At 46.1% G+C, this 26,338-nt stretch overlaps 1 protein-coding gene across 2 annotated transcripts in view; it reads left to right on the top strand.

Annotated features, from left to right (window-relative positions):
• The first annotated feature begins 3,500 nt into the window (after window positions 1-3,500).
• LOC144121810 (monocarboxylate transporter 12-like) overlaps window positions 3,501-26,338 on the top strand; it is a 32,756-nt gene continuing 9,918 nt past the window's right edge. Inside the window, exons 1-5 of one of the 2 annotated variants that reach the window (XM_077655214.1) lie at window positions 3,544-3,649; window positions 4,498-4,570; window positions 9,105-9,241; window positions 11,701-11,895; window positions 24,468-24,611. In XM_077655214.1, the coding sequence (XP_077511340.1) occupies window positions 9,175-9,241; window positions 11,701-11,895; window positions 24,468-24,611 (406 nt within the window). In that variant the 5' untranslated portion in view covers window positions 3,544-3,649; window positions 4,498-4,570; window positions 9,105-9,174. Of the gene's footprint in view, window positions 3,650-4,497; window positions 4,571-9,104; window positions 9,242-11,700; window positions 11,896-24,467; window positions 24,612-26,338 lie in introns of both variants that reach the window. The other variant, XM_077655213.1, reaches the window with a different exon arrangement.

Raw genomic sequence — 26,338 nt, 5'->3', positions numbered from 1 at the left:
GGCCACAGAGTCAATCAAATATTATCCCTGATTAGCAAACTACCTGCCAAAACTGCGCACAGGCACGCAACTTCCTTATCGCAATTAGCCTCGTACATCTCGCCCATCGCACCACGATAACTCGCCTCATCTGTACAGCTGGTTATGCGGCTCTCCATGGCAACTAGTGCATTCATGTGACAGCTCGAGAACTGATCCTCCGGCCGCCAGTAGAAGTTCATCCCAACCCAAAAGAGGTGGAGTTCATCCCGTTCATTTATTCGCACATACACAAAAATTACCAACTCTTCTCCAGAATATACCACCTCACAAAAATCTCCGTCAAGAGGGGCAAGCTCTTCATGCTCTTACTCTTCCAATATCTTCTGCTTTGGCACATGGTTTACCCACACGCTATATACAGCAAGTTGGCCTTCTGGTGGGACATGCCCAATCATTTACGATTCGACAAGGGAATGCCAAAATAAGAACAGAACAGAATCCTTTATTAAACAGCACTGGTAGCCACAGAACACTAGAATAGGTGCGCCAAAGCAAGAAATGTGCTTGTGTGGCGCCACCCGGCTACCACGGTTGTCTCCACCAAATATGAACTGCGCTTTAAGCGAAGGAAAAAAAACAGTACAACAGATCAATACCAACATGCCAAGTTTTAAGTGAGGCTTAAAATTCAGCGAACGCTTTCACGACAGCTCACAGCCTTTTCCTGGAAGTTAAACAAAACACCTGTTTAACCTCCCTGCCTTTCCTCTTCCTCCTCTTTAAACAAAACACATCATCCGACATTTCATTAGAGAGAATGAGCATAATACTACCTTATTGCTTTGCCATATTGAGCGCACACACTTGGAAAACTATAACGAGGAATGTACCTCATTGGTGCACTGCTCTCATTTTCTGTTTATATCTGGTCTCCGAATTATAGTTAAGCACGACAGTCCGCTAGAATAGGATATCAAATGGAGACAAACCGGCTGCGCCGAATACATTGATAGGTTTTTTTTTTCCTGAAGCGTATAGGGAACACTTCTTAAGTTTTTTTATTTGCCAAAACCCTATCAATTCCACCTTTCCACGTTTCAGAGCAGTTGAAGAAACAACAAACACCATATCTAAACACCCTATACCCCACGGCAGGGGCAACTAATTTTCTGCTAGCAAAAAGCAGAAATGTTTTCAATTTAGAGAGCAAGCATGTAAAACTTCTGACTTCTTTACACATGTTTGCCATAAGTGGTTACCATAACAAATCGTAGTCTATATATAGGTCAAGGTACTTATCAGAAAGTACACTGGTTAGAGGCGCGCAACAATATGCTAAACAGGTTCAATCGTGTAAAAATATTAAGCCTTCATCTGGTACACTCCTGTATGTAGCGGAAAAAAAAAACGATTCTAGATTTTATGCTATTCATTTGAATTAAATTAGAAGCAAGGTGGTACGCACGTACCCTGTTAGCGTCGCCTTGGATGCCAGCAGGGGCACCAGAAAAATCATTATGGGTCAATGAGAGCAAAAAGTGATCAACGTGGAATATATTTTGGCCAAATCTACGTGTTCCCGTATCTTAATGGCATGTAAGTTGAAAAACACCTACTTCAGAACCCCCACCCCCAATTCCCGTCTTCTCCCCATTTCAGCGGGAGGCTGTTCAGTCTAGCACAGCCCTTGACGACCAGCGTGTCCTGATCTTCATCATATTCAGTGAATGATAGAAGGGTGGAAAAAGGGAGGACAAGGGCCTGTCTCCTCGACGGCTACCCACCACGCCCACATAGGTACGCAGAATGAGTGTCTAGACTATTGACTTCTTCATCAGGGTGCTTCCTCCAACTTGCCCTCATAATAAAATGTTTCTTCTACCTACCTCTTAAATTTTCACGATTGCAGCAAATTTGGTACCAGAGCTGTTTCTGCAGCTCCTTCGCCGGTGCCCTTAACTGCACAATGGTATCTAAACAGGCTTGCGCAAGTCGTATTTTAGCGACGTTCTCAACACCAACTCTCAGTTTTGCCCTCAGCAACAAGTTGACCTGGAATCACTAGTGAGGATGTAACGTCTTCGGACATCGCAGCATTTCGAGTGCCGTGAAAATGGCAGTTTCAAGCGCCGGTGCAGGCGAGAAAGCTCTAACACAGTTAGAGACCTTTGTCTGGGCAGTCATGTCGGCTTTTGTTCAAGCAAGTACTGTCTCCAGTACACCCATCTGTTTAATTACTTTTGACGTTAAGAGGTCCAGACAGCAATTTTAAAGCTGATAATTTTCGCGCGTGCCTCTGTAAAGCCGAAACGCATCAATCTTGAAAGCAGTTTCGGCGATAGTGCTTTCTTTGGAGCTTTACATAGGCTTCAGCTAGAGGAACACATCGTACCCGCAACACTTGAAAGTAGGCATTGGCGCGATAGAAGCAAGGATTCAACGAGTACAAACATACGCAGTGGACCCTCTAAATGTCCTCTGTGTTTCTTGTCACTGCTTCCCTTAATAGCATCAATGGCTACATTTAAGACTGAACGAACTCGGCCAAACCAATTCAATAAATCAACGTTATTGTTGATTTATCTCCTATCATGTTTTAGGTCTTTGCCTATAAGCCAGATCTTCATGTTCATTTTTTTTCTCTCTGAGGACGCGGAGCTTTTAACGCAGTAACATTACTTTTCTCGCTTGGGGTGCAAGGATGTTTAAACTGGGCAGTTAGGGCTCATCCCGGTGTATGTACGCCTCCTTTCACATCTACTTCTTGAGGTCTCGATAAGGGCGAGTCGGAAACCTAGGAAGCGGTAATACGAAAATCTAGTCATTCTATGTGCTCGCACGAGACTACGTGAGTGCCCCTTCTTTGAGTTCTCTGCATTTTCCGTGACGGTGGACTAAATTTAAGGCACGGATTTGTTTTGGGCGCCCAAAGGCATTCAAGCTTCCGCAGCAATGCGAAACAAGGATAATCACTGTATGTACTCTATGTACCCACTCTATGTATGTATGTACTCTATGCCCACTCTAGCAATAGCCAGTGTGGTGCAGCAGTATGTATAAATGAAGTAAAGATAACAAAATTAATGCTGCAGTGAAACAGCGGTAGCCACCCAACAGTTTAGCCGGTTTATGAAGCAATGTGTTCTATGTGACATTTTCTGGAATTTTTTTCGAACGCTTTTCTGATGATTGAATACTTTTGTCTCAAACACATCTGAACTATTTATTGGCAGCAGCCAGAATTTATTTCTTTGCTCCCAAGGCTCGTGACACAGCCAGTGATCGGCGTCGACTCCCCTCATGCTGTGGCAGGTTGTCATATCGGACATTGCTAGCAGTTTGGCCGTGAGCAAGAAAGCTGTTTTTTTATATATATGCGCCGTCCATACCGCTGCGATAGCGGCACTCTTTCGCAATCTACTATTGTGAAAGAGAAGCTCTCCACTCGCCACCTAAAAGATATTAAAATGAGGTCGATACCGCACCTTTGAACCGGCGCGGCATGGTAGCGCCAGTTATCGGTTGGTTGAAGCGACGAAAACTGCGTAGAAGATAGCGGACATCCGAACGCATCTCTCCGGCTTGGTAACTCCACTTTGGATAGCGGTGCTGTGATCACGGATGTTTTCACCTTTCTGGCTGTCATTCGCGAGGACATCGGTCCAAGGTACGTCCCTGTTGTCACTGTTTTTGCACTATAATCCTCTCATTCAGTTTCTGTAGTGGTAGTACTTTGTGAGCTTCGTAATAATATAAATTTCCTCATGCGTGGAAATAATTTTTGAAAAGTTTTTGCAGGCACTCGACTGGCATTAGAAAAAAGCTGTGTAACAGAGATTGAGAATATCTGTTCAACCCAACGCGCAGTTTCAGCCCAATGGCCGCACCATAATCAAAATGCTGAAAAGGTACAACTGCGGTATGTAGCGAATTAAGTTCCTTTGTGTGATCAACTGATCGATTAGTCTCTTGAAGCAATACCTACCACAGTACTTAAAACAGAGTGTGCTAGTGCGGTTGTCGCTGCGACTCAGCGCGCTTGCTGCGTTAGAATGCTGTGCATGAACGGCAGGCTCATAAGTTCCAATATTATCCACAGTATACCAGTGGCCTCGATAAATGCGCCCAAGTTTTTCAACATGACGATGTGTTCATTGGTGACCGAAACAAGATGAGTGTTACTGCGATTGGCGTGGTTAATTCTGCAGCATGTCCGCCCCCCCCCCCCCCCCCCCCCCCGCTCCTGGCATCTAAAAGAGGGGCACCCATCTCAATGTCCTTCGTGCTGGCTCCCTCTCCTGCTCGCGCCATTGCATTTGATTAGCGATGTACGCGCAGAAAGAGCCGCAGCTACAGTCAACTCAGACAAGTCTCGCGGAGGTCCAAGGTGCCACGCATCCTCTAAATTAATATACGCTGCTTTGCCTCATTCAACGCACAGAGCAGGCAACTGACATGTACAAATTTGGACGCTGGCTCGTGCCTGCTCATGTCCGCTTTCACAATAACGCGCAGAAAGGCTCCAGTGTCCATGGAGTGGTGACTTCAGCTGCGTGTGCACCATGATGCGTTCTCGACAGAGCTAGAGGTACGTCGAAACGATACCACAAAATGAGTGTTCCACATACAATTCTCGCTTGGGACGGATAATATAGGATTTCAAATTCTAAGCATTCGTGTCGAATAAAATAGCAGACAGTTGACTATTCCAAAAAATATCTTCAATTATCTAATATTCGTACAAGCCTTAAGCAAACAAACTAAAACATAACCAAGCTAATTACATTCATGTATTTAAAGGCAACAAAATTTTAAACTGAGCATATTTCTCTGTGTCTGAAAGAGCGTTTTTATATGTGTATATTTCCTAGCAGGCGTCGCAAATCATATCCAGATTATTTTGTTCAAAATGGACTTTAATTTCATAGTTAAATAGACGACGTTCGTTTTTCGCTCCCACGCAATTATTACAGTCAAGAAAAACGTACTTTATGAAACGCTACCTATGGGCTATTCTTTCAGTCAAAGGTATTCCTATCCTTTAGAAATGTTATTGATGACGTCCAGGTGTATATATTTGTTTCTTTTATATTTACAGTTATTTAATTACTATTTTCGCCTATTTCTGCTGAATTTTTGTGGCACGCTGTAGCTGTCTTTCTGATTCGGCTCTGGTTTGATGGTTATCCTTCCTCTGACATTTTTCTTGTTTTTTTTTAACTTTGGCATTCTGCACTTTCCTCAAGCACCTTGTTTACGATGTCCATTGCATTTATACCTTTCTACTTTTTTTTCAAGCATTGTTTTTTTTCGGTGGACAGAAATCTTCTTAGGCGATAAGGTTTTATCGGTCCTGGCTTTGTGTTGGTCTGTTCTCAGATTGGCATTTGGGGACGACGTCTGCTGGTTATAGTTTCCCCGTTCATCTCCCCTGGCTTTTATTTATCCTCTATTTGTTGTTTCATACTTCGTTACTTCTATGGCTTGCTGACTGCTTTATTTTTATACGGAGGCTGGCTGTCTAGAAGTCAGGTTAAACGTTTTCATTTTCTGTAATCTTTTTCCCATCATTTGTTCGTGTTCATATGTGCCATCTCCATGCTCTTTACGAAAACCAGCATAGACATATAAGCCATTAGTAGAGCCGCTGTGTACCGCATCTGTCAAGTTTATTTCTTAGCAATTGCACTTTGCAAATAAAAGTCTAAATTTTTATGCAATGAGTTCTCTCCGTCAGTAGTGAAAAAACGCTACTATTTTGTTTTGCCTTTAGATGTCAAACTTTGAGAGGCACTATATAATCCTTAAAAAATCGTGAGTATCAATGTATATTCAATCCATCACAGCGCCATAAAATAGCTAATAATTTGAGTACAAAAATGGCCCTCCATTTTCGCGGTTTATTTTTTCTGAAATCGCGCGGAGATAATCAGGTGAGATATTTTTATCTTCAATTGGAGGAGGCGTGAATTTATTCTAAAAAAAGTTCGTATTTTGAACCTTGAAGGATAATGTTATGGAGGAAAAGATTGTATTCTGCTAGACCTGGGTCATGTTGTGACATATTAATCACTAACTTTTCCTCATTATTTTCACACTCAACCTTGTCATGAATGCAAAGCAGTAATAGGCGTTCCAATTTTTTAACTAACCGTGAACAAACGCTAATGCCCTTGAGCTGACTGCTGTTTTCCACAGTGCAAAAACTAAATTCGCTTGAAGGCGTATTTTCGGTTGTAAATCGGGGTCGGCTTGATATTTACCAAAGCTCGTGCAAGAATGTGAAACACCAACCACATTTTGCCTGAAAACGAAAGGGCACGCAGTATACATTATAAGGAAATGTCCATTTGCTGGGTAATATCAGTGGCATTTTTTTTAACTTCTGCCGAGACCCTTAAGAATGGTTATGTGGGTGATTGAAAACCATGGCTGCCCCTGTGTGCATTGTTTACTGGTAATGTTTGTGCATGCATTAAAGTTCTTTGTTACGAGTTTATTTGTTTCAGCATTGGTTGCGCAGCAGGCCGCAAACGTTCGGAGTGTCTCGCTGCACGGCTATGAGGCCGGCCCAGTTTCGACGTCGTGGACGCAAGACGTAGAATAATAATAATTGGTTTTTGGGGAGAGGAAATGGCGCAGTATCTGTCTCATATATCGTTGGACACCTGAACCGCGCCGTAAGGGTAGGAATAAAGGCGGGAATGAAAGAAGAAAGGAAGAGGAGCCGTAGTGGAGGGCTCCGGAATAATTTCGACCACCTGGGGATCTTTAACGTGCACTGACATCGCACAGCACACGGGCGCCTTGCCGTTTTTCCTCCATAAAAATGCAGCCGCCGCGGTCGGGTTAAAACCCGGGAACTCCGGATCAGTAGTCGAGTGCCCTAACTACTGAGCCACCGCGTTGGGACAAGACGTAGACGTTTGGTTGTTAGGGGCGCCCGCAAACACACGGGCGCGTATGGTACCGCTCGAAGAGGTGTACAATGAAAGGTTGCATCAAAATTTTGTTACAAAAGTCAGGGAAGGAGCACATGTTGTCGGTTAGAATCCCTGTCACAAGCTAAACTACACCTTGACTAGCACGTGTAACCTGTATGCAACGAGAACTCGTATGACACCACCGTGAACGCTGTAAGGCAAACAGTTGCGTGACAAGATTGTTACGAATGCCTGGAAAACTGTCGCCACATGGATGTTGATGAATGAAGAAAATATATGGAGGGACGACCTGTACAGGATTGTGTGAGTGAGTGAGTGAGTGAGTGAGTGATGATGATGATGATGATTGTGGATTTTTATGGCGCAAGGGCATCTATGGCGAAAGAGCGCCATGACACAAGGTATTTTCGAGTTCTCAAAGGTGGGGTAAAAGATTCATTTCCCAAGCATTTCACCCCACAAATGCCGAGCATCAGACCAGGGGAAAGCTTGTACTCATTGCATCACCGGTGGGTACCCGGCGGCACTGGGGTTCGAAACCCGCACCTCCCGCATGTGAGGCGGATGCTCAACCACTCGGCCACTGCTGCAATTTAGTGAGTGAGTGAGCGAGGGTTTATTGAAGAGGATGGTTGAAGTGGTGGCGCTCAGCTTCCTATGTGAGTCTAACGGCCTTTTGATGACGTCAGCATATTGTTCTTGCCATCGCTGGAATTTCCTGTACCATCTGCGCTTGCACACATTTACACATGCTGGCGGCTTTTCTCGTCATGGGACTAGTAATAGTTTCGATTAAAAGCCAAGGTTCTCGATTTCATTCAGGTAACTTTATCTAAGACCACTTTTCCTCCGTGGCTGTTTTCACTGTCTTTCATGACTTCCCTCACAGAGCAGTTGTGGTGTCCACCGAGAAGTGAGAAAGTTACTGCTCCTTTCCTCTGAAGAAAGAAACTGATAAAAGTTGAATTATTAGCATCGCTATTGTTGCTATTACTAGTAGCAGTAGCAGCAGTAATAATATCAGTAGCTCTAGCAGGAAGGCGTGGTAAGCATGAAAGCTCTCAATATTGCGAATATTGCGAAAGGCCCCGCTAGCGCCTCGTATACGACCGTGACGGTACTCGACCTACAGGTTCGTATCGACTATTCAGTCGGATCCTGCTTTCCCCTGATCCGTTGCTCGCCTACTGGGGGGTGACTCCGCCTTGCGTAGAGCAAAAAATCTTGTGGCACATCTCGAATTTTTTAGTTGCCCTTGTCACGAAATAAGTCTTTATAATTTCATTGTGAACTTATTAACGGTTTTGCGGCATATTATAAGGCATAATACGCGTCACCCTATGTTTCCTACTCCATGTGCTGGCCACACGAGCCGCTTGAACTTATGCCCTGCCTTCACTGGCTTTATTTAGTGCAGCACCAGCACGCTCAGCTCCCAAATAAGTGGATGATTATCTGTACCCAGTTTTCAGTTTTCTGGCGCAAAGCAAGGCGACAATAAACTATGACCTGCATATGCTTAGTGACGTATAGAGTCCCTGCGTTACGGCAGTGTCTATGGATCAACTTTTCGCAAGTAATGCAAAGAGTAGAAAGTAAAAGGAGAAGGCGAGGGGTGGGTAACGCATGTTTTATAGAGGCCTTCTTGTTCCGTGAGTTGTTCGGTTTTTTCGACAAAGCGCGGATATTGATCCCCGAGTAATGACCTTGATAGGAAAAGGAAGTGTGGATAGTTGAAGTCAGCGTTTGAGAAGCGTAACGGGCATCGATAAACGGAAAAACATGTTTCCCTGGACAAGACCGAACTAGGTGTCTTTTTTTTTCTGTGTAATGCGCACCCAAGAGAAACACCTACGATAATGGCAGCTCAATGACACCGTAATGGCACCGTGTCGTCGCTGCGGTGCATAGGTCGGCAGCGATGAGTAGCGCGTTTCACCTACGTCACTGTTCCAGCGCTATTGCAGTGAAGCCCTAAAGCAGCTCAAGCGTTGCCGATATGCAAAACAGGAAAGTGAGAGCGTGCTTGAGCGCGAAAAGCGCTCACTGCACTAGCATCCATGAGACGGTGTTGTATTTGCAATATATAAGCTGTTAAATTGTCGTTTTGTGTACAATTAACAACGTTTTGTACGTAATATAAAATGTATCGTTTTGGGTAACTGCGTTTTTATTTAGGTGTCTTCAGGTACAACAGGCACCCCCAAGTGCGGAGAATCACTTCGTTGGGCCCAGACAGCCTCCTGAAATGTCGAGTGGTGATGAGCAAAAATGGAGAACAGGAAATGGCTCCTGCGAAACTGCAGGTCGATCAGGTAACCAGCGGAATAACAAAACAGCAGTTCCTTTTTGCACAATATACACCGATGTTTGGGGAAGAAAAAACTAAATGGGGCGACTATGAAAGGTTTCTTTGCCATCAAACGTTAGTTACAGAATCGTCATTGTGGTTGGAATAATTAAGACCTTTCAAAAACTTTTCGCTTAAAGTTCTCAGTTGATGAACGATACTGCTTATTTCCTCAGTTTATTAGTTAACGTGCAAAAGCTGTCTGCTTTTTTTTCGAAAACCATTTTAATGGGTTGGTTTCAGTTTATGAAAAGCAAGCTGCAAAAGTAATCATAATGCATGTCTCGACCCGCAGGAGTAAGATCTAACAACAACTATATTCTTTTATATTATCTACGTGATTGGCCTTTTGTCTTCATTGCGAGCACCAATACGCATGCATATCACTGCGAAGCAAATAGCTTGCGTCAGGTGACACAGACGTGTTTACGCAAGACCAATGTGCTCACACGCTCTTTTTATCAGCGATGGCCTTGTTTGATTGCAGCTGTCATGGACGGGTGTGTAATTTAGATTTGCTGGAAAAGTATTCAGAAGCATAAAACAAAAACGTGTGTGCAAAGAGTTCACATAGAGCAGCCTACATTTTGAATGCTATCGAAATACTTTGTTTTAGTTCGGTTTAGGGGGCTTAACGTCCCAAAGCGGCTCAGGCTATGAGGTGCGCCGTAGTGAAGGTCTCCGGAGATTTCGACCACCAGGGATGCTCTAACGTGCACAGACATCACAAAGTACACGGGCCTCTAATATTTCGCCTCTATCGAAATTCCACCGCCGCGGCTGCGAGTGATCCAGCATCTTTCGGGTCAGTAGCCGAGCGTCATAGCCACTGAGCCGCCGCGGTGGCTTTCAAAATGTATAGAAAGGAATAGCGTAGTAGTATGTTGCCGTATGGATGTAAATAAAATGGTACACTGGGCGACGTCAGACGAATAGTAGGACAGTACAGTGCTCAGGTATGCAATCGATCAATGAAAACAACACACCTGTCGCGTTGGCCCAGTGGCTTTCGATTTGGCAGAAGCGAAAACTGAGCGAGTTGGTGAACGTTCGAGGACTAAGGAAGAAACACGTACACAAACGAAGCGCTGAGCAACAACTGAATATCTATTCGAAAAACCAAACCGAGTACGCCCAGGCACACATGGCATAAAAACCACGCACACAAAAACCACAAACAATTAAAAAAAAGACACGTGCAATAACGTCATAAAGTTGCAATAGTTGCGGCAAGATAATCCAGCTGGATAGGGTGTAACGTCACGGAAGGTTTGGCGACACATGGAGTGTGCGACGGGGCGATTAGATTTGCCTCTGCTATCTCCCGCCACAACTGATTTCTGTGCCTGTGGACAACGCCGGTGCCCCGCAACTCCGGTGAACATACTGTATTATTTTCTTTGCCAGAGTCGCGGAAATGAATGGCAAGATTGAAAGAAGGAAACAAGACTGCTAGCGACCGCTCGTGCTATCTTAGACGAACGTTGAGGCATCTTCCCGTGTGTACATAATAAACGTTTCCGCACGAGAGCGGTAATCTGCTCACAACCCCTGTGTAGCACGGCACGTATCAGTTGGCGTTTTTGACAGCGCACCTTCTAGCATTGGACCTCAGCTCTTCCAGATTCTTTCTGACCGCAGCACATATTTTGCCGACCTTGTACCAAGGCATCAGTGCAGGATGATGCCCTGCTTAGATAGAAACAAGATAGTTTGGATGTTTAGATACGTGGCTTCCCAGTTTCCAGCGCAAGCTGTTATAACTTTGCTTTAGCCTTATTGTCCCGAATTCTACAGTGGAATCTACAGCATACCACAGGCATAAGAACAGACTTAGTTGATTCATTTAAAAAGTTTAAAATTTGAATAGCATTTATCTGAGGTAATTTCATTTCATTAAACTCAATGGTGGCCACCTGCTAATCGTGCCACGCTGCAACCACCTGCCACGAGGGGAAAGTGGAAAAGTGGGAAGAGGGAAGTATTCCTATTTACTATCAGGAGTGAGGAGAGAGAAAAGTGCGAGAAGGTTTAGAGAGAGGCTGGGAGGTGAAGGGTTGCAAGTGGGCTTACAGCTTAGGGGGAGGGCGGCAAAAAGCAACCGGAAGTTGGCTGCACGAGAAAACCCACAGTGTGACTAGAAAGAAAGGAGGCTGTAATGACGATGGCGGAGGAATGCGTTAACTGAGGTTGGCTCCAAGGCACAATGCAGGGCTACATGCCCGAAACGAAGCTGATAAAACTTTTGCTGATTCGTGCGTTTCAGCCTGTGATTCAGCCAGTAAACCTATCTCGACAGTTTTTTTTCGCATCGAACCGCGTGGTTTATTTGAGTGGTACCCTACTGCTTGAACTGAGAGCTTCACGAACATTGCCTCAACAGTTTTTATATGCTTGCTAATTCTCTAAACTCCGTGAACGCAGGGCGACAGGACAAACCGATTCCATTGGACACGTGCTGGATTGTGCCTGTTGCAATGGCCGGTGCTTCATTCCTGATAACTATGCCCTGGTCCTGGTTCGGCTTGCTTTTCGTCTTGTTTCTGGAAAAGTTCGGAATCACGAGGGAAGAAGCATCCTGGCCAAAGAGCATCGGCATTATGCTCAGCCACCTTTCAGGTTAGTGAAACAATGAGCGCACCTTCAAAGGTGGCGTTTTTCGTGGTGTGTTTTCGTTCGCGTCTAACGTAGGATGGCAGATTGCTCTTGTTACTTTTTTTCCAGTTAAGCACCACAACGACGCAAAGGTTTCGCTGTAGATGGGGACGACAAAACGAGGACCAGACACGAATGTAAATCACCAGCGCTGACTTTCAAGCGACGTTTTCTTAAACACATATTGTTTCAGCCAACGTTATTTATTTCAAAACCGACCATTGAGACTGTAAGAGAGTTCTATGAAGTATGCCAAACGGACAGTCAGATCTGCATACGTGACTAAATCCTCATTACCGCTGGTGAGCCATGAATTGCAAGATAGCGCCGTGGTATTAGAAAATTTTGAATAACAGTTTGAATATCCTTCTATTCTAGGCATTCAAATACATCAAATAGCAATTGTAGCAATTATTAATAATAATCTTATGCGATTTCATGCTTGCGATAGCTTTACAATACCTGGAACAAGCAAAGCATCCTAGCATGATTCTTTTTTCTATTTACTGATTGATTGAACCCTCAAGGCATGAGGCCATACAGACGTCAATGGGTATCACAGCAACACGCAAAATAAGAGTGAGATATGGGCAATCCGAATTCGTAGATATGCAACGTTAACTTACATGGTTTAAAATTGATGGATGCCTTCAATGACGGGAAGCGGTGCGAAAAGGCAGTTCACGTCGCTGGACATTTCGAGAATGAAAGAGCGCCTCATGTTTTTTTTTTCTTTTTTTTCCTGCGTGACGTAATTTTAGCCTTGTGCGCGTCGTCCAGTAGTGCAGAGATGCACCAGTGGTGACGAATGTGCTTGATAGGAATACTGGCGCATATATGAAGCGTTCAAATGCCTAATAAATACGAAATATTTCACTTTTGAAGGCTGCGAAGGTGGGATTAACACAACTTTCATTGATCAAATGCTGGATGTAAAACCTTGGCTATGTAGAATGAATTGCAAACAGTTATTCTTAACACGTTCTAGGGTGTTAGTTAGGTCGGTACAGCTGGGGTGCCAAATGGATGCTTCATGTTTTAATTGGCTACGACCAGTAGTTTTTGTACAACAGGACTTCAAGTGAGCCAGGCGAGAAAAATTTTGACGAAAGTAAACGAGCGTGCGATTAGCGTTGATAACTGTGCGTACCCATAAATTGTGACAAGCGCTTTTTCAAAGAGAAGTTTTTAATGAATTCCAGTTTTTAGATATCGTAAGTTTCTACTATACCACTTAATCTATCCGCAGATCTCCCCTTGGAAGGCTTGTATTCTTTTTGATGGCATTCTTCACTACTCAATGCAAGTAACGAACGAACTTTGAAAGAAAGATATTGGAGATTTTTACAAACTTTGAAGAAAGAAAGCTAGTGCTGGACGAAACTTAGGGGTTGAGTAAGTTTTCATGTTCAGAAATATTAGAAAACATTTTTCCAAAAATAACACCAAATATACACCATGATAGGCTTTTGTGCCTACAGAGCTAAAGCTCAAGAAGCGAAACACGTCCTACGCAGCCGATTGTAGTCAACTGCAAAATATATTAGTTTTGTCTTAAAATGTAGTGCATTTCTAACGTTCTTTTTTTAATGCGCCGTTCAAACACAACTGCCTGGTCTCAACCTTAAAGAATAACACCGAGAAAAGTTTCTCTGGTAAGAAAAAATGTTGTAAGCAGATTCTGCTACATGCGGATTCCATATAGACGCTTTTTACATCGGTAATACAAATAATCAGCTCCACAGGCAGCAAAGTGCCGCGCCGCCAGGACTACCGCTTTGCAAAACACAGCGGCGCCGCACTGTGGCCGAACATGTTTGGCGAAGTTACACAGCGGCGGACGCTGCATCCATAAATGACGCTTATTAGCTCTCTCTTCATTCCAGGTGTTGCGGAATATAGAAATCACATCAGAGTAATGAAGGATACATCTCATGGCATCAGAATTCTTTACTTGACGAAGTATAACGAATCGTCCTGTAGAAAACTGATGTATGAAGACGCAAAGTTGCGTACGCCAAGTATACATAAGGAAATAACAAAGAACTAGCACACGGCCTTGAGGCCTTCCAGGGCCTATGAGACTGAATTATGAGATTTAATACTTGGCTGATAAAGAACAGTGATCAAACTATCGGAATCTACTCGAGCCAAAATAGGCTATATTCAAGATAGAGTTATCCTATCCTATAAAGGAGTAGGGTATTATTCAGGGCTACTCGGTCGTGTAGAACTTTGGTAAAGAGCGAATTAGCTATGAGAATTATTGCGGTCTTAAAGGGACACTGAGGAGAACTCTATCATTTTTTTTGTTAGCAAAATCTGATACTTCGGCATTTCATGGCTTTGTTGCCGCTTGTCCGGGCGCGAAAGATGCATTTATTTCAAAGAAATTGAGATTCGAAGTTGAGAAAGTTTTTCCCGCCGCTCTGATTCAAACTCGAGAACTCTTATGACGACACGGAGAACTCTTATGACGTCACAGAACGGAGTGACGTGATACGTGACGTAAACGCAGACACCGTGATTTCCGACGGCTAGCGGTGTGGTGCGCAACCTTTCTTTGCTAGCCTCAGAGATTCGTGGCTTCCATGAAGTACGGAAAATTCCTCCAAGGTGGCGCCTCTTATCCTAGGAAGTCATCACGCTTGTACTTGCGAGATTGGCCTGTGGCGGCGACACCTGTATTTTGGTTCTTGCTATTTTCTACATTACAAGAGCTTTGTTTTCAGTAAGAGTGGCGTTTTTGTGATCAGGAGCTGTTATTCTATCGATACAAGCCAACTTCAATTTCTCCTCAGTGTCTCTTTAAAGCACAGAACGTATTCCAGTAATTGAAAAACCTACATTCGACGGCTGCTATAAAAACGGCTCGCTCCTACGCCGCATTTCATGCAGCCCCAATCGGGCTAAACGTGCGGGAAGGGCAGGACGCGTTCTGTTCTGGGGCGACGTTCATAATGCTCACGCATGGCCCCCAATGTTCGGCAATGATGCAATATTAGAGCAAAGTTTAGCTAACCAAGCGGTAACGTCCGGTAGCTGTGGCCACGAGTCATAGCTAGCACAAATCTCATTACTGAGAAGAGTCGCTAGCTCAGTTGCGGTCTTGCGCAGTAAAAGAATTTTCTCATGTGCATGGCATGACGGCCTTATATAAAGATATAAAGATGGCGGAAAACAGAGTACAAATTGAAATTGTCCTGTATCGAAGTACTACCGCGTTACAGTAACAAACCGACTGCTTCACTGAAAACAGGTTTTTCATAGCTAGAAAATAATTCGTTTTATTCGTTTGAGTCAATTTACAGCCAAATGAAGAGATTAAGCTGTAGCATTCTGACACTGTCACCGTAACTCATTTTGGCGAAGAAATTGCGGTGACGCCGAGTCATATACATGCGGATGGCTCATGCAAGGCAATACCACAATCACTACTAAATAGTGTTTTTGTTTTTGTGGCCTTGGAGAATGGCACACACCCACGAACGGGACTGGCCACACATGTAAGCGTCAAAAATAGATAATAGACTAGTGTTACAGTGTCTTTTTTTTCCTGAGGTCAAAAGTTTTCACCAAGTGCAAGGAAAAGGATGTCGGCTTTTGAAATGAAAATTTTGCTACAATCTTTAAACTATTGTCAATATACACAAAACGCCCCACAAATTATTTTAATAATGAAAAAAATTGAAGCAGTTGTACTCAGTGCCGTTTATAAATGTACTGTGTTGCGTAACGCTAGTGCAGATCATGTTTCTGTCTTTTGACAGCTATATAGCTTTCACTCCATTTGTAATAGCGCCCCCACTAACGCATCACTTTCTTTATTTATTTTTTGAGGTCACACACCACAGGTTGGATCTAGTATTGAATATTTAATTTAATAGACGATTATCTAAATTATTCGCATTTGATTTTGTAGGAAACATATCTGATATTCGTTATCGATTTGGCTTTGAAAGAGAACTATTCGTACGCTACTAGTAATTTCCTATACCTGCAGGTCATGTTTCTATACGTGCAACATACATTCTGAGAAAGAAAAAAAAGATTTATGGATGTGATCACGTTTTTCTTTCTAGTTTTTTGGCGTAAATAGGTATTAATACGGACATTCGTATTAATAGGCCTTGAAAGGCACCTCATGTGCGGTCTACTTTGTGTTTTCTCCTCGTTTTTTCGCGGTTTTGTATATTGGAATCTAACCGAGGATTGAAAATATGTTTCGGGGAAGCATGCTCTTAGATCTACCGTAAAGGAGTGCCAAGATGTCCTGCGAACTAGTAATTACCGAAACTTACGTACCTCTTGAAAACTGACTCACGGGCTGCCATTGATTGCTGGTCGAATACGGTACAGCGACAGATGATGTTGAACATATGGACGCTAGTCACGGTTACGCGACACTGAAATAATAGTGAAGGAAACCTGAAGAACTCGGAAACCCGGAACATGCATTTAGATAACAGTAATTTTCAAGGTAAAAAGCGTAAAATGATGCGCATGATGGCATCCACCACAGCACCGTTTAGGGATGCTCGTACCAGCAGCAATCGATATGTTACCGCAGTCTCTCTGTTTCCATTCAATTTTTTCTGTCAGTGTTGTTAGGCTGCCGTCCCGCCCTGTTACAGCCTTCTCGGTGTACATCTGTACAGACTGTGCTTCGAACTATCGACAGAGAAAATTCGGACAAAGTCGGGAAGTCTTAAGAACGTGGTCATCCACCGCAAGAAATTTCGCATAGACCAAGAAGTTTTCATTCAGTTGCACATGGCTAAGGCATACTATAGAAGAATATGGTGCTCCATTTTTGTGACGGACACGGAATACAAGAACTCGCTGCATTTGTCTTCAGTTTAGATAAGTTAGTAAGAGCGCATGTATTTTCATTGTTAATTGTTTCCATCACAAAAGAGGTTTCCTTCGCTAAATCGGTACCACGGGCGATAAGCGCAGATTCACTGGTGTTGCACTTGTAATGCTGTATTTAAAGCTAAGTTAGACAATTGTTTAAACGTTTAGTTACCTGTCGTGTCCTTCCCCTTCAAGAATCGAACTTCCACGTGCCTGTAAATTAGAGGAAAATAGATCTGATCCGAAGAAAATACCTTCTCAAAAATGGAACATGGTGCAGCGTCGGCATTCTTGAGCGCAACAAAGGCGCTGTATCCCCCCTTCTTTGTATCTTAATGGTGCAAAAAATATAAGTTCTTCTTTTCTTGCCGCCATCAAGGTGCAGCACGTGCCCTGTGTGGTTTACAATTAGCCCTTTGCAATTAGGAGACTGGGGATCCAACTATCGCCAGTCTCCAGCGAGCCATCATGTATGAGCACCGCTTTCGTACCCCTGAAAACACTATCATTTTAGAAATAATTGTGGTAAACTCGTGCAAGGGAAATTCAAAGAGCCTATACCGATTCAGTACACAGTGTTGCAAAAGGGTTGCAAGCCCCAAGGGTAGCGTTGGCCTGGCGGCCTGGGGCACAGATGGAAACATCCGAAGGTCCCGGCAAAGGGTGAGTCGACTGGCAACAGAACAACTTGTTTATTCTGGCATCTCAAAAGAGCAGCCGGTCAGGGCGACCACGTTACTCGAAGGAAGAAAATGAAGTCTCTGGCGTCCGGGGCAGCGGCTTTTTATACCCTCGGAGTCGAGGGCAAGAAGGAACGGCTTGGGATGAGGCGCCCGATACAGCGACGCTCAGACATGTTCAGACGTGACGTGCGCGTCCTCCGGGCCGGCGCCGGTCAGACCTCCTCGCCTCCCAGTTGGGGAGCTCCTCTCCCCGGCTGCCGCGCTTTGACAAGCGTGGGCACCAACATGCACACACACACACGCACACACGACGACACGTGGCATTGAAACCTGCCTGGACGCGCTTGACGGGAGGCGTTACGGCAGCACTGAACGGGTCCAAACGACCGCCGCTTTGAACGAAGCCCCGGCGTCCGTTGCATCCGCGCCGGCTATACCGCGCGTCGTAGCTTAAACGTAACAGACCGCCCCGCCGGGAGAAGGAGATCCCGATGGTCAGGGGACTGCATCCGCTATCCGGAGGGATGTCGCTCGATGATGCTCGTAATCGAAACCGGTCGTCCCTCGACGTTGCTTGAGCGCAGCGCACAGAGAAGGCCTCGTTCTCATGTTCAGGATCACACAGGACACTGCAAAGTGACTTCGGGAGAGTTGCCATTTTTGTGCTCGTTCCCAGCAAGCGTTAGAACTACGCCGAAACGCAACCGCTCAGTCAGCAAGCACGAGACAACCCTCACTAAGCTCTGCCAGGCTCTTTCCCCTTTTATACTACTGCCTAGTTCCTTACAGTAGTCAAGCAGCACTCAGAACGCATCCACAAATTGGAAAATTGCACTAGAAAGCACATAATCACTTTGAAACACTAAACAAAAGCAATATGTTAAAAATCCTGCCTCGGGAAGAAAACATCACTAACAAACAACTTTGAGGCGGATTCCTACGTTAGGGGCTTCGACTTAAGCCATCGGCGTTACCGTTGAGACTCCCCTTTTTGTAACGCACCTCAAAGGAATATTGTTGCAAAGCGAGGCTCCAGCGCAGGAGGCGGCCATTTTTGGGAGAGATGGTCTGCAGCCATTGGAGAGGGCAGTGATCCGTCTCAATGATAAACCTCGAGCCGGCTAGGTAGCATGACAATTTCTGAACGGCCCACACGAGACACGCACACTCTTTCTCGGTGGCGCTGTACGCCTGCTCACGACAGGTCAGCTTACGACTAGCATACAGGACGGGGTGTTCCATTTCTCCATTGTCCCTTTGGCACAGTACAACGCCCATGCCTCGCTCACTAGCATCGCACTGAACAACGAACCCTTTTGTGTATACTGGCGATCGTAGCACAGGCTGGCTTGTTAGGGCGCTCTTTAAGGCACTAAAAGCTCTTTCCTTTGTCTCGCTCCAGACGACTGTTTGGGGCTCTGTTTTTCTTAAAGCATCCGTCAGGGGAGCCGCGATATCGGAGTACCTGGGGATGTACCTCTGATAGTAGCCGGCGACACCTAAGAACGACCGAATATCGGTCTTCGTGCGCGGTTGCGGGAAGTCTCGCACAGCGGCCACCTTTATTTCAGAGGGGCGGCGACGACCCTGTCCAATCACGTGACCGAGGTAGACAACCTCGGCCTGTGCTAATTGGCACTTGGGAGCCTTGACTGTCAAGCCCGCTTCGCGCAGGCGGGTTAGCACTGCCCGCAAGTGTGCCATATGCTCAGACCAGGATGCGGAGAATATCGCTACGTCGTCTAAATACGGTAAAGCGAATTCTTCCTGTCCCCGCAACACTTTGTCCATGAGGCTTGAAAAGCAGTATGGCGCGTTCTTCAAACCAAAACTCAAAACTTTAGGACGGAATGTTCCCATTGGTGAAATGAACGCCGCATACCTACTAGCCTCTTCTGTAAGTGGAACCTGCCAATAACCCCTGACAAGATTTAGGGTGGAAATAAACTGAGCGCTACTAACTTTCTCAAGGCGCTCCTCGATGTTAGGGATCGGATAAATTTGATCCTTAGTGATGGAATTAAGCCTGCGGTAGTCGACGCAAGGACGAGGTTCCTTGCCCGGTACCTCAACTAAAATCAAAGGGGAGGTATAATCACTCTCACCCGCCTCAATAACACCGAGCTGTAGCATTTTCTTTACCTCAGCCTCCATAATATCGCGCTGGCGGGGTGACACCCGGTACGCCTTTGATCGTACTGGCTCTGGCGAGGTAAGTTCTATATCATGAGTAAGGACAGAAGTCCTACCAGGCCTCTCAGAGAACTGACCTTGAAACTCTTGTAAGAGTTGGTGTAGTTCGGTTTTCTGCTCAGCCGACAGCGGTGCTTTAATGATTAAGTCACTAATGACCTGATCAGTGTCTTCCCTGTTCGTCACTGAGCCTAGTCCCGGAAGCTCGACCGGAAGCTCTTCGGGAACGTTTACCATCATACACACCACTGCTTCCCGTTGTCTATAGGGTTTGAGCAGATTACAGTGGTAAACTTGCTGTGCTTTCCGCTTTCCTGGCAGACTCACCACGTAGTTAACATCCGACAGTTTTTGAACAATCCGTGCTGGGCCCTCCCACTGCATGTCGAGTTTGTTTTTTAGCGATGTGCGCAATATCATTACCTCATCGCCCACCTCAAAACGACGGGCCCTGGCTGTCCGATCATAATAAACCTTGGCCCTCTGCTGGGCCTTTGCCATTGCATCACCTGACAACTCCTGTGCCCTTCTTAAGCGTTCGAGGAGACTAAGCACGTACTCGACCACGACTGGGTCATCGCCCCTGCCTTCCCACGAGTCTCGAAGCATGCGAAGCGGAGACCGCAGCGAGCGACCGTACACCAGCTCAGCTGGCGAAAACCCCGTAGCCGCATGCGGCGCGGTCCTTAATGCAAACATCACCCCAGGCAGACACAGTTCCCAATCACTTTGTTGCTCAAAACACAATGCTCTCAACACGCGCTTCATGACGGAGCGGAGCTTCTCAACGGAATTCGACTGTGGGTGGTACACTGAGCTGTGTAACAGCTTTACCCCACACCTTTCGAGAAAGGCTGTCGTCAAAGCGCTAGTAAACACTGTGCCCTGATCTGACTGGATTTCCGCAGGAAAACCAACTCGCGCAAATATGGACAATAGTGCATTGACTGTCTCAACTGAGCTGAGTTCTTTAAGCGGCACTGCTTCAGGGAACTTTGTCGCTGGGCAGATCACAGTCAAAATGTGTCTGTACCCCGTGGCTGTTACCGGCAGAGGTCCCACTGTATCAATAACGAGCCGTCTAAAAGGCTCCGTAATGATAGGTACCAACTTCAACGGCGCCCTCGATTTGTCCCCTGGTTTGCCAACCCGCTGACAGGTGTCACATGTCCTCACAAAGTGTTCTACGTCACGAAAACACCCTGGCCAATAGTACTCTTGCAAGAGACGGTCCTTAGTCTTCTTAACTCCTAGGTGTCCGGACCACGAACCGCCATGCGACAAGCGCAACAGATCCTGACGGTAGCACTGAGGCACGATCAGCTGATCGAACTCGACTCCTCTGCAGTCTAGATACTTCCGGTACAGGACCCCACCTCTTTCCACAAAACGAGCATTTTTCTTGGCGATACCTTCTTTGACATTGCAGCGCATGTTTTCTAGGCTGCCATCCTATTTTTGCTCGGCTATCAAAGCCGACCGGCTGACTTTTAGCAACCTAATAAGTCCATCGGACGTAGGCGCAATGAGCAAGTCTGCAGATAGCTCTTCTAACTTTCCCGTGTCGGGCATTTCCTCTCCAGTACCTGGTGCCTTCAACGCTACAGGCTCAATTTTATTCAGTTCGGACGTGCTCTGAGTATCAGCTTGCTGCGCCTCCGACCCTTTCTCATTGTTCGACAACGTCGGCCCCGCAACTACCGCCTTTGCAGCGAGCTCCCGAACTCTCGATCTGGTTAAGGCCTGAACGCTAGCCTCACCAAACAAAAGCCCCTTCTCGCGCAGGAGGTGATCGGACCTGTTCGAAAATAGGTACGGGTACTGGGGGGGGGGGGGGGCAGCATAGATGACACTGCGGCCTCCGTCTCAATTGCTCCGAAAGGTCCTTCAATAAGCACTTTTGCTACGGGCAGACACACGCTGTGAGCTTCCACGGCTTGCTTGATCCATGCGCACTCGCCCGTGAACATATCGGGTTCTACGTAAGAGGGGTGAACTACATCCATTGTAGCTGCGGAATCACGAAGCACTCGGCACTCTTTCCCGTTCACGAGGAAGTCTCGCATGTAAGGCTCGAGAAGCTTCATGTTCTCGTCAGTGCTGCATAATGACAAAAACACGACTTTTGTTTTTGTTTCTGGACACTGCGCCGAAAAGTGACCCGGCTTCTGGCACGTATAACACACGCGCGGTTGCCTCGTCTCGAAACGCTTTCTGCGTTCGGCTCCGGCTGCCGCCGTCTCCTTACGTTCGGCCGGACTGCTTTCACTCGCATCCGCACTACGTGCGTCCCCCCTTGCTCTCATGGGTGTGAACTTCGGCCTCTCAGACTTGGAGCCAAATTCACCCTTTTGACCGTCCTTAGCTCCGCGAGCCCGACGCGTCACAAACTCCTCGGCTAGCTCGGCGGCTTTAGCCACTGTACTAACGTCTGGCCTATCCAAGACCCAGTACCGCACGTTCTCAGGTAACCGACTATAAAACTGTTCTAGCCCGAAACACTGCAGAATTTTCTCGTGGTCACCAAACGCTTTCTCTTCTTTGAGCCACTCCTGCATGTTTGACATAAGCCTGTAGGCAAACTCTGTATATGACTCACTTCTGCCTTTTTCATTTTCCCGAAACTTCCGACGGAACGCCTCCGCTGACAGCCTGTACTTTTTTAGCAGACTCGATTTCACTTGGTCGAAATCCTCTGCCTCCTCTCTCTTCAAGCGAGCGACTACGTCGGCCGCCTCGGCGGGTAACAAAGTGAGCAAGCGCTGTGGCCACGTTTCCCGAGAGAACCCCTGCTTCTCGCACGTTCGCTCAAAGTTAACCAGGAACAAACCAATGTCCTCTCCAAGCTTAAACGGCCGCATCAGGTCAATCATTTTGAACGATACCCGTTCTCCTGCACCGTGTGCCTGACTTCCATTACGAGCGCGTTCCATCTCTACCTCGAGACGCTTCATTTCCAAAGCGTGTTGACGGTCGCGCTCGTCTTTTTGCTCTTTACGTTCGCGCTCCTCTTTTTGCTCCCTCTCCTCAATGGTCTCAAGGCATTCCGACAGCTCGTCATCCTCAGCCTCCAACTCAAGAATAGCCCTTAGCAGTTCTGGTTTTCTGAGTTTGTCTGAGACATCCAGACCCAACTCTCTTGCAAGCTCCAGCAATTTCGGTTTGCGCAACGACTTCAAATCCATGGCTGCTCCGAATACTGCTTTCTCTACTGCCTACTATTGTCTTGCCGCAAACTAACCCGGCAGCAACGACAACACAATTACCAGCTCTGTTTCTGACACTAACAAAAGCCTGGCAAAACTCAGAAGAAGAAAGTCCCGCACTCACCAAACCTCGCAGCCAAGAATTCAGCGCAGTCGTTCCGCTGCAGGCAACCAGTCATCACACAGGGCTCGTTGCACTGCTCCCGGATGGTCGTTGTGCTGCTCAGCATACAGTTGACCGCATATCTTCGCTGCTGGCCTCCGTTGTCGGGATCTCACCGCTGGCAACCAGTTGTTGCAAAAGGGTTGCAAGCCCCAAGGGTAGCGTTGGCCTGGCGGCCTGGGGCACAGATGGAAACATCCGAAGGTCCCGGCAAAGGATGAGTCGACTGGCAACAGAACAACTTGTTTATTCTGGCATCTCAAAAGAGCAGCCGGTCAGGGCGACCACGTTACTCGAAGGAAGAAAATGAAGTCTCTGGCGTCCGGGGCAGCGGCTTTTTATACCCTCGGAGTCGAGGGCAAGAAGGAACGGCTTGGGATGAGGCGCCCGATACGGGGATGCTCAGACATCTTCAGACGTGACGTGCGCGTCCGCCGGGCCGGCGCCGGTCAGACCTCCTCGCCTCCCAGTTGGGGAGCTCCTCTCCCCGGCTGCCGCGTTTTGACAAGCGTGGGCACCAACATGCACACACACACACGCACACACGACGACACGTGGCATTGAAACCTGCCTGGACGCGCTTGGCGGGAGGCGTTACGGCAGCACTGAACGGGCCCAAATGACCGCCGCTTTGAACGAAGCCCCGGCGTCCGTTGCATCCGCGCCGGCTATACCGCGCGTCGTAGCCGAAACGTAACAAAAGCCACCCTGAGACCAAAAATTGAGCGAAATTCTTCCTACGGAATATTGGGGAAGGAAAAGACGCCAGAGGCTTGATGTACCACAATTTCATTTTAGAAAAACTTAGCGGGAGTGAGGTGTGACTTCTAAGCCTGCTTTATGGCTCAAATTTAAACGTATTCAGTGTTAATGTACAGCATGGCAATTTGGAGAGAGCCGCCGTGGGCAGCGGAGAGGAACGAGAGAGGAGGCAGTTGCCTTACACTTTCGGAGCGCCTTCCTAAACAGTAACGCCACGGCCTGTTTGGCAATATTTTCTTTCCCTATGTGCGGAAGCAACCTTATTGCAAGAGCAATGATTTTCGAAAGCCAGTTCTGTCCCAAGGTGAACAGGTGACAGCATTAGTTTTCTTTCTCAGAACAAATATGGCACATTCTCGAAAGCATAAGGTATCCGATCCCTGGAGCTCATATAGATATTTTCATTTGCTAATAGCAGAGCAAAGGGCTCTTCGGGTTACGACTCCGGCGACGCTGACACCACACGCTGTGAACGACAGAGGTGTCTCATATTGATATCACTATCAGAGCTCCTAGACGATTTTTCTTTGTTCAAGGCGAGTATAGTAATCGGTGGCTGTACATACCTTGATTGCGGCTGCATTGAAACATTTAATAATCATAATTCAAATGTATGTCTGATGCCAGCTTCTCTCATTATACGTATGACATCTCGCACTCAACTCCTTGCAGGGTTGGCTGTCTACGTCCTCCAGCGACAGATTAAGACATACTACATCGTTCTCCTCAGCACCATTCTCACCTCAGCAGCTTTTATTTTCTCAGCTTTAGCGCCGGATATCTTTTGGATGACTGTGACCTTCGGTGTGATGCATGGTAAGTGTCCCTGCAATTAAGGCCTGTTTTATCTGAACAAATTTGTGATGCTAACCCATATCACTATTAGTGTAACTTTAATTTTCGCTGGCTGCTCAGCAACACGTTTTAGCAAACAATTCATAAACCGTTGACGTAATTTATAACATATAATTAGAAATCATAACTTATAATTCATAACCGTAGGCATAATTTAAATTTTAATTTGTTTCTCCGAAAATTCAGGTTGAAAACTGGGCACCTTCGATCTTTCCAGTTGTCCTCTGAGGTAAAGCGTCCTTACCTTTCCATGGACCTTCTTGAATAGCACATGGACGCTGTGATGATTAATGCGCTGCAAATGTCATCATCATCACCATCATCAACCTTACTACGCCCACTGTAGGGCAAAGGCCTCTGCCATGTCTCTCCAATTAACCGTGTCCTTTGCCAGCTGCGCCCACCGTGTGCCCGCAAAATTCTTAATCTAATTCCGCCCACATAACTTTCTGCCGCCTCTTGCTACGCTTACTTTTTCTTGGAATCCACTCGTTACCCTTAAGGCCCAGCGGTTATCTTGCCTTCGCATTACATGTCCTGCCGAAGCCCATTTCTTCCTCTTGATTTGGACTAGGATGTGATTTACATGCGTTTTTTGCCTTACCCGCTAGGCCCGCTTCCGGTCTCTTAACGTTACACCTATCATTTTCCTTTCAATGGCGCGCTGTGCTGTCCTTAACTTGAGCTGAATCTTTTTTTTTAGCCTCCATGTTTCTTCCCCGTACGTGAGTATTGGTAAGATACAGCTGCTGTACAATTTTCTTTTGAGGGATATGCAAATGTAATAGGCCTCATTATTGCCGCCGGTGTTCCTTCCAGTCTGCCGCATTCACGGCTTCGCCATTTGTCAAAATCAGAAATTACCGAACTCATTTCTGGTCGAAATTCTGCCGCCAGCTTCGTAAACTGCTTTTCTAAGTCACCCTATAGAAAAGGTGACAGGCTGCACCAGTTATGTTTTCATTAAGAGCCACAGAGCTAGCTCAAGCAAGTTATCTTCTGGTCTTCTTTCGGTATTGATCGCTATGACGTTGCATTCTACATGTGTTCATTCGCATGTCACTGGACCGAGAAAAACTGAGATAACCGAACGGCGACTTATCCAAAGAAGCGAAAACCTCCTAAATGTTACCACAGCGACATAACTTTATTTATTTTATCTCTGATCCTTCATTGCTTCGGGCGAGATATTGTTGAGGCAAGAACTTATTTCTTACTTCCACCGTACGATCCAGAGCCTGCACAGTGTCAGCGTCTACGCGGGCCAAAAAATTTCAGGCAATACATCTGTCCTCTGGGAAACATTACGCTGCGTAAAGCCGAGCACACGCCGCGAATACCCACAATACGAAATGTAGACCGTTTCTTTTTGTCGTGTCGGTTGTCAGCAGTATTATGCAATAGGGGGTATCACCGTCACGGAGCTACCGTCACGCAATGACGGCTGTGTGAAAACCGGTGCTCTCATAATTCACCGCAGCCACTGTGGCAGTCATGGCCATGAAAAGTAGAACTTATGTTCGGAGCTGTTTGTTGCATAGTGATTATCGGAAAAATTGACTGGCAGTGCTACGCTGATGTATTCAAGCTAAAACAACTCCGACTGCGCATACATTTCTTTTAAAACATTGACTGCGAATATATTTTCACTTCGGCGCTTTAAGCTAGAAAAGAAAAGACGAGCTGGA

This window comes from Amblyomma americanum, chromosome 2 (assembly GCF_052857255.1).
Source record: "Amblyomma americanum isolate KBUSLIRL-KWMA chromosome 2, ASM5285725v1, whole genome shotgun sequence".
Classification (NCBI taxonomy): Eukaryota; Metazoa; Arthropoda; class Arachnida; order Ixodida; family Ixodidae; genus Amblyomma; species Amblyomma americanum.
Note: the sequence above shows the minus strand (reverse complement) of the source record. Positions and strands in the feature narration are given on the sequence as shown.